This window comes from Pungitius pungitius, chromosome 8 (assembly GCF_949316345.1).
Source record: "Pungitius pungitius chromosome 8, fPunPun2.1, whole genome shotgun sequence".
NCBI classification, from domain to species: domain Eukaryota; kingdom Metazoa; phylum Chordata; class Actinopteri; order Perciformes; family Gasterosteidae; genus Pungitius; species Pungitius pungitius.
In genome coordinates, this window is record NC_084907.1 from 13,473,428 (window position 1) to 13,481,711 (window position 8,284).

At 41.9% G+C, this 8,284-nt stretch overlaps 1 protein-coding gene across 4 annotated transcripts; it reads right to left on the bottom strand.

Annotated features, from left to right (window-relative positions):
- Window positions 1–810: 810 nt before the first annotated feature.
- On the bottom strand, window positions 811–7,673 carry tfe3b (transcription factor binding to IGHM enhancer 3b). 4 transcript variants are annotated; one of them, XM_037491204.2, is made up of 10 exons: window positions 7,473–7,673; window positions 6,920–6,966; window positions 6,218–6,443; window positions 5,915–6,139; window positions 5,344–5,439; window positions 3,801–3,912; window positions 3,620–3,676; window positions 3,236–3,311; window positions 2,930–3,095; window positions 811–2,499 (listed from the first exon to the last, which is right to left on the bottom strand). In XM_037491204.2, exons 3-10 carry the CDS (start codon window positions 6,407–6,409, stop codon window positions 2,065–2,067), a joined length of 1,359 nt encoding a protein of 452 aa, XP_037347101.2. In that variant the 5' UTR covers window positions 6,410–6,443; window positions 6,920–6,966; window positions 7,473–7,673; the 3' UTR covers window positions 811–2,064. The 4 variants fall into 4 exon arrangements, with proteins under 4 accessions (XP_037347101.2, XP_037347100.2, XP_037347104.2 ...); XM_037491203.2 differs by having other exon boundaries at window positions 6,920–6,977; XM_037491207.2 differs by lacking the exon at window positions 6,920–6,966 and having other exon boundaries at window positions 2,930–3,077.
- Between the last annotated feature and the right edge of the window lie 611 nt (window positions 7,674–8,284).

Here is an 8,284-nt window from a genome sequence, read left to right on the forward strand (position 1 = left end):
ATCCATGTTTTATTAATGTACATCACTAATTCAGCTTCTTTCCGGGAGTTCTTTGTGCTTTCTCGCCTAGTAGGTCTCTGTGGATCGTAATTCCGTGCGGACCCTGAATCTGACTCCTGACACCTGCTGCTGCCATCATCATTACTTTAAATATGATTCATATTACTGTCCTCATAAACCAACATTTTTCTGCTCTCCCTCCCCACAGAAGCCTCTGTGGATGGTGGTTGTCCCTGCAGTGGTCCTGTCGTACACTTGTTCTGCTACTTTCAATTACTTGTATCATTTCTGTTAGAGGAATTGATTGTATTGTACATCTTTTACATTGTTCATTCTGTACACATGACATCCATTGCAGTCTGTCCATCCCGGGAGAGGGATCCCTCCTCTGACGTTCTCCCTAAGGTTTCTTCCCTTTTTTCCCCATTGAAGGGTTTTTTCATAATTTGGGGAGTTTTTCCTGTGCCGATGTGAGGGTTTCGGGACAGAGGATGTTGCATGAATCCAGACTGTAAAGCCCTCTGAGGCAAATTTAATTAATTGGCCCAGAAACTCCTAAAAACCTTGTACTTATGGGTACATTATGCGTTGGTTTATTTTTCATTCTGAGCTCATATAGAAATGTTTCATGTTTTTTAATATTTTCAATGGTCAACCTATTTAATTTGCTGGTAGTTTGTCATTAAAATATGCAGAGATAAGAGGCTTTATTGTGGTTCTTCTGAATAGAAATTAGTGCTAAATAATTATCAATTTTGTTGGTCGACTTTACATTCATTAGAAAGAAGAAAGTAAACAATCGTGATCCAGTTTCTGTGTTGTATCTTGTTTTTATATACCTCTGTGAAGCAAATACCTTTCGGTTAAACAAATTTGAATACAGTTGGCAAAGGGGACCACACCCCGTGATTTGTCCTGTCTTGTCAAAGACTATACATATTGGCATGATGTGGTGCATTGTTAAATGTCAGTTTGATTGATTAGTTTACTTTAAAGTGAGGCATTTTCTTCCATCCATAGGACCCCTAAATATTGTCTCAAAATTTTACTTGGTTTTCAGTGCTGATGTAATGGGGTAGAGGTTAGGGAGTGCCATTAAAAGACAAGCCTTAATGCGTATTGCGTTTGTGCGCAGCAGAACCCACACAAAGCTGTCCCCGGCTGCTCTTTTTTTCTTGTTGATGGTCAGACTCTGCAAGAGAAGGACGAAGTTCCTTGTAGTCGTTAAGCTCATTGTGGGATTTGATTTTTCTTGCTTTCCCAAATGGCTCCTTAATAAATTCAGAAATAAAACGCTGATTTGTTGCTACTCAGGAAGAAGTCCTGCTTTGGCCGACTAGCTGCAGCAGCAAGTGAATGTTACATTGCTTTTAAAATGTATTACAAATACATGCAACCTGTCCCGTGTGCGATAGCAATAAAAGCTCTCATAAAATGCATAGACTGCCGTAAAATAAGGTGCAATTAAATTGCTCAAAATAAAATATTCTTATATACAATATTCAGTAAATATCTCACAATGTGCCAATTGACCGTAGAAAGATCCCTTCTGTAGCTGCTGGTGAAACAACCCAACATGGAAGAGCATGCAACCGCTATAAACAAACCCTGATTCCACTCCATTAAAAAAGAAAATATAATGTACGTTGGCATCTCTTATGCCAGTGTTGTTGAAACCTCACAGCTTTCTTCTGTATAAATGAGCACATAATAAATTCAAGCAAACGTTATGTCCCTCTTAAACTCTGAAGAAAATATTTAAAACTAAATGAGAATGGAAATATCTCTTAATGCTAAGTCCAAGCCTTAAATAATTATAGACCTAGACATAATCAGATTGGACCAGCTCCAAACAGGAACAATAATAATTAGGCCTGTATGGCAAATAGAAGAAAGTGAAAATAAAATTAAGAACATTAATATCTTAATCTTAATGTTAGCTATTTCTGCTTTTGTATGTTCCATTGTACAGTCCTATAAATAGACTGGCGCTACCTAAAGATAGACTGTCCTTTTTGACACTCCTGTCCCTACAGAAAACCCCTGCAAGCCACACAGGGCTCATCACAGGTCCTCGTCCATTTCAAGGCTGCTCCTACGACTGCTGCTTTTAGAGGCACTGGGTGACAAGGGGGAGAAGAGTGGCTCAGCCATCCTCTCTGGGGACAGTGTGCACACCTCGTCCATTAAAAAGTCTCCCAAGCCCACATCAGGATAAAGTCCCGAAGCAGAGTCGTCGTCCAGCTCGGCGAAGCTCAGGCTGCCCAGGTCCAGCGGGCTGCTGATGGTAACTCCTGCCGGAGAGTCAGAGGACGGCGGGGACAGGAAGGAGGCCGGCAGAGGCTGTCCGATGCCCGCCGCCCCCAGACCGAGGAAGTTTTGGGAGGAGACGCCGGCTGCACCCGGATGCAGTGACGGACCGCTGTGTTGAACTTGCTGCTGTTGGAGGAGGGATGGATCGGGACTGAGGCCGTGGAGCTGCGCCTGCATTTCCAGTTCCTACAACAACAACAACAAACAGCAGCACGCAATTCATATGTCCGGTTCGGGAATCATTGCAAAGGTTATTTTGTTACAACATTTAGCATAAGCCGTCATTTAAAATAAACAACACCTTAGAGTCGAATTATTATTATTTTATCCAATAATTTCTGTCCGTAAACTTCTATAAAAATGTAGCGACTAGGAGTCACTATCAAAAAATATAGGAAGCACCCAGGCAGAAACTGCTTAAAAGGGGGGATGCACCTCTGGTTTTGTTGAGACAGGAGGAGGGGGCAGAATTGACATATTGTGCTTACCGACCATAGCCGACCAAGTCCTATCTATTTTGCCTTAAACTACCAGAACATACATTCATGAGAGATAAAGAAATATAGCTTATAGCATCGCCTGTCTTGAATCTGCCACCAGACCAACAGATACTGACCTGGATGCGTAACATCAGACTGTGGTTTGCAAGCTCCAGCTTTTTCTGACGCATATCAATATCTTTTGCTCTCTGCTGCTCCTTCTGCAACTTCCGGATGTAGTCTACTGAGGCTTTCAGTATAGTGCCTTTATTCCAGCGCATCTCGCTGACGTCATTGTGATATCAGTAAACGCATTTTTCAGACAGGGAGGAAAGGAAACAGCAAGATTTTTAATACACAACCGTTGCAGGTAATAACAATATCAATCTTGGTATTCAGGAGTGAAAAAAAAGCTATATTCTGAAAAATCTGACTGCGCTTACGGGTCATTCGACTTGGGTATCAGAGTACCAAGCTCTTTTATGCGGTCGTTGATGTTGAATCTCCGCCTTCTCTCAACTGCAATGAGCCACAATGACAAGGCATTTTATTAAGCAAATAGCATAATGTTACTTGCATAGCTCTTTAAAAATTTAGCCAATTGCAATTCATAAGGGAAGAACTGATACGCAATTACAATATGAACAAAAGATGACATAAGAGTGAGAAACAAAAGTGAATAAACTTAGAAAGAAAGAATAATTTGCAGACAAAAAGATTTAGATGGTTGTCCTAGAGTTGAAACATGCAAAAGAAAGTATTTCTGGTGCAAGCTGCATTCACACTAAAAAAACGTCTCAAATTGACGGACATAAGGTCTGACTCACTGAGGTTATGGTTGTCTTTCTTCTGCCTTTCTTTCATTATTGCTTTGGCATCAACATCTGAAAGGCAAGATACATAGTGTTCCGTACAATTAAATATTACAAACCTTTAAAAACTAAAAACGGTTATCATAACACTGAATAACAGTCAAAGGAGCATGTTTGTGGAAGTGAGGTACTCTACCAGTAATTTCCCTTTTAATTTTTGGAAGATCAGCAGGACAAGAGTTGCTGACAGTAAGAGTAGGCGCTGCCATTCCAGGGCTGTTGTATACATCCAACAGATTTCCCGGGAGCTGAAGGAAACAGAGCATGTTGAATATATGTCACTAATAGGCAGACCAAGGTCCGAATCCAGCTGTGTTGTCTCTCCACCTCGACTGACACAGAGATAACTGAGAATTATGACATTTCTGAAGAGCGCTTCCATTTTATGCGGCGCAGCTCTTTTAGCCACACTGCAGGACCGACCAATTACATGTGGTAGTAACCATCTCACCTAATGCCACTCAGCCAGGGAGGTATGCGTATTACGATATGGGTCACCCTTGACTCGAGTGCGATATTCACAGGCAAGAGAGAGACCAAAAAGTAGGAGACGTACGTGATTCAGAGAAGGTATTTCTCATGACATGCTCAAAAAAGTTAAAAGTTGAGGGCGAGCCCAGGGCCTTTAACCAAGAAGGGACGGACTATAATATGGTCATTGATCCAATGGGAACCTCAGAACCGATATGTCTCAGATGATCAGAGACTGCAATAAAGGTGTTAACGTGGAGGAGACAAAGCACAGAGCTTTCTATCTTATGTATCCACTCACATCTAAAACAAAGTCAATATACAATAAACAATGTGATGCCAAATCGATCAGAATCCTAAAACATGAATTCACTGCACAACGATAAAGGTAACAGACGAGACTGAAACAAGTGGCCTTAATTGACGCAGGGATAATTAATGGACACAAATTGCTTATATTGAGAAGATGGGAATAAGATCACTGCAAACCTGAATTTAATCAATTCAAAGCTACACAATCGTGCAGTTAAATACATTTTTGTAAAATATAAGAAATGTAAAAACTATGCTTTTTTTTGGAAAAGAGTCCTTATTTTACTTGAAATGAGAAAAAAAGTGTTTATTAATTATATTATTTAGAATTCATCTTTAAATTTTAAATTCCCAATAATTGTTCTATGGACTTTATTTGGTTCTCGGTCAGATGAATGCTAATGCTTGCAAAAAGCAAATATTACAATTACCTTACAGAACTAAACTTTAAATCAAACGCTGTAAAGGGACAAAAAACAAACAATTTAGTATAAGGCTGGGAAACAATACGAGATACTATTTGCAAAATTGAATAAGAATTTACCTCAATGTGCTTATTTTTCTTGTCTTCCAAAAGAAAAATCACAATCCTCATTTTTTTTATGGCCAAATTTTGGTGAGCTCTTCCTATTTGACAAATTAGTGGTTAACCTGGCAGCTACAACATGATTTTACAGTACAAACCACTCAATTCTCCTGGTCTTGTACCCTCTCATACCTTTACCCCGCCCAAGGAGTGCTTTTGTGACGAATAGTAACTGAGTGTCAAAAGTGTATATTTACTCCTACGACTTCAGAATTCCACATGTAATAGAGACCATCCATTCAAAGACAACACTGAGTATTAAAAAAAAAAAACCTAATTGGTTTGACCTGAAATCCATTGTGCCACATACCGTGTTAGGCAACTGAAGCCCTGAATCAATCAAGGTAATGATTTCGTCATTGAAACTGGATTCAAGACTAATGATGTCGTCTATCACGTCGTCAATCTAGATAAAACAGATGAGGAAAAAAACCCATTGTTACTTAATCAGTAAAGTTCTTAGGGGTTAAGTGTGTCAGAGTAATAATCATGTAACTAAAACACTCCAGTATAAGTATACTTAAAGGGTGGCACTAAAAATTACCACCAATTTAATTGAAGAGGCCGGATTTTACAGAGAGGGGTGTGTACTAGAGAAGTGCTTCCATGGTTGACCCTTACGTGCAGTATGTTACATCTTATTGTGACAACAGGCATGCATCAGCACAGTGGGACCTTTGGACACATCGTTCCAGAGCAAACAGAAAGCAATTAAGCTAGAAGTGAGCAAAATGGTGGACATTTAACTCGTCCAAAATTGCACTGCATGTTGGCAGAAGGACATCGATGGACGTGGTTTTGCAATGGGCTTCACAAGAAAACTGGAACCAGACACAAAAAATCACACTACTCATATGACAAGTGAGAGGGATTTTCCATACTTCCTCCTTGTTGGATCCGATGTTGAGCAGAGCCATAGGACTGTTAGGGGCACTGCTGGCAGTGGGAGCAACTTCAGGGGCAGAACTGGACTGCGGCACCGGTGACACACCAATGGTCTGAGTAACCGCATTGTTGCCTAGAGTGGTGGAGAGGTACTGCTTCACCTGCTGCCTCTGTGCCTGCCGGATGTGGTACTTGGTGGGGTTCTCCAGGTGGGTCTGCACCTGCTCATTCAAAGAGATTTTTTACTCTTCTGGGATAATCCGATCGCACTAAATTAAGGACATGGGTGACAAACTTACTTTTAGCACCTCCACGGGCACCTGTGCTGGAGGGGGGCGGGCAGCATTGGGGGGCAGTGTGACAGAGATGGCTGGAGTGGAGTCAGAGGCGCGGAGCTGAGAGGCAGAGGCCTGCTGCTGGGCCTCGCGTCTCTCCTGCTCCTGAGCGTGTTCCCGCATCAGCTGCTGCTTCAGCAACGTGCGCGACGACATGGCTCGAGAGAGCGATCAAACTCTAGGGACGGAGCTGGAACACAAACACAGGACAAACAAGTGTTTTAGATAGGTACAGCCAGTACTATTTCAAAGTATGCAACCGTATTTTGTTATTAAACAAACCTAAGTCTTAAATCATCGACAATAGTCCTCAGATGGCTCCAATTATCAAGAAAATTTGTATTTGTTCATTTATTTAAGATAATAAAGTTGCACAGTAGCAGTTAGACACTATACAGAGGGAAATATTTAAACCAGGCTTTTAATAATCTATTATTTGGCACTCTTGAGCAATCTAGAAATCCGGAGCCGGTTGTGAAAGAATCCTACTCTCGTTGTCAATAAAATTGATCACATCTGAGCCAACATCAGTCTTCTTTTTCCTTTGTATGAATGACTCGTATTGCCCACAGCTCGCTCAACTACACGATGTAATGAATACTGAGCAGCACACGAAGGACTCTTCAGTCCACGCTACACCTGGTCCGGTGTTGTCTCTTTCTTTACCTCCATCTGGGGATGTCCGCTGGTGGTGGTCGTCGTCGTCGTCTCATCTGAGAACACACTGACGTCACACCACAACAAGGCTGACTTAACGTTACTGCGTGCCGCATTAATCATTTTGTGTGGATTTGTGAGCCGTTTGGACAAGCGGTGATTCAATTAAACGTATTATCCAACGTTAGCCGTTTCACTTTGAGCAGTTTTAATAAAGTATATTTTTGGGTAAGCTGTTCTCTCGCGTCAAGAAAGCAGAGTTCGGTTGACAGCTCAGTGCCCCTCAGTTAACGCTAAAGCTAACGTTAGCTCACGTGAGCTTTACATTGGCTTCAGTCACATAACGTTAAATTTGTCACCAACGTAAAGGACGTCAACGAACGTGTGTTTGTGGAATGCAGTTGTGTGTCAGCAGCAACTTAAAACATCGCCAATGCAAAGCGAACGTAGGAAGTGGCCGTTTAGCTAAGCTAGCGTTAGCTAACGCTATCTTGTACCCGTTAGTTACCGCGAAGGCTAACCTAATGCTAACTAGCATTTTAGAGGAAATATAAGAACTTACTGTGGCAATAGATTTTATTTTAGTTAATCACAGCCATAGATCTCCGCTGTCATCCGGTTTCTTTGCCATATTGAAAGTCGTCGTGTACGAGGTCTTGCAGTCGCTAGCCTCGGCACGGAGGGTTGTTTATCTCGGCCTGAGGTCGTCCGTCGTAAGTCACCCGGAACTTGTTGACTGCTGTGATCTTGCACATGTACTGAACAGCTCGTGTAGTGCGACTCTTCACCTGTAGGTATGTTTATAGTTCAAATAAGTTACAACTGTGGTGCAAAACCGTATGATCTCGGATAGAAAAAAGGAATTTGTGATAATCAAAAGTTTCTTTCTTTGTGCTAAGTTAGAAAATGTTGCCCTGTCCTGCTGAAGAATTCAAGTCAGAGACAGTCTGGCAGGATGGGGGTTCCTGTCTGGACTTGATTTAAGAGTCGGGACCCGCACGGACAAACAGAGGTTTCTCTGTGTGTATTGATAAGGGGATCGGTTTCTGTTCTGTCTAGGGAAGCAAGGTCAGCGGGTCAACCAGCAGATGTGTAAGATAAGGAGGGAGGTTCACACCACACCCCAACCAACACTCAACCATTGTTCTTTGTTTACGTTAGGCAAGGTGGTCTGCACATTGGATGTGACCGGATCCTTAGAGGCGGGGGGAGAAGGTTCATCCCCTACGCCAGCTTAGGGCCAATAGAAATCTTTTCCTTTGTCTTTTGGGTTATAAAACATGATGTTTTTGCTGATGTTAGTTAGTTGTTCCTACAGCCTGCGTGCTGCCTGAACTGCTCCTGCCTTTGCAAACGCAGCGCTTATACTTGACC

Coding starts and splice junctions, on each gene's coding strand:
- tfe3b (XM_037491202.2), bottom strand. CDS start 6,409: ATGTCGTCGCGCACGTTGCTGAAGCAGCAGCTGATGCGGGAACACGCT. Junction 3,312..3,619: donor GAAAGACAACCATAACCTCA/GTGAGTCAGACC, acceptor GGCTCATTGCAG/TTGAGAGAAGGCGGAGATTC. Junction 3,096..3,235: donor ATACCCAAGTCGAATGACCC/GTAAGCGCAGTC, acceptor ATGCGTTTACTG/ATATCACAATGACGTCAGCG.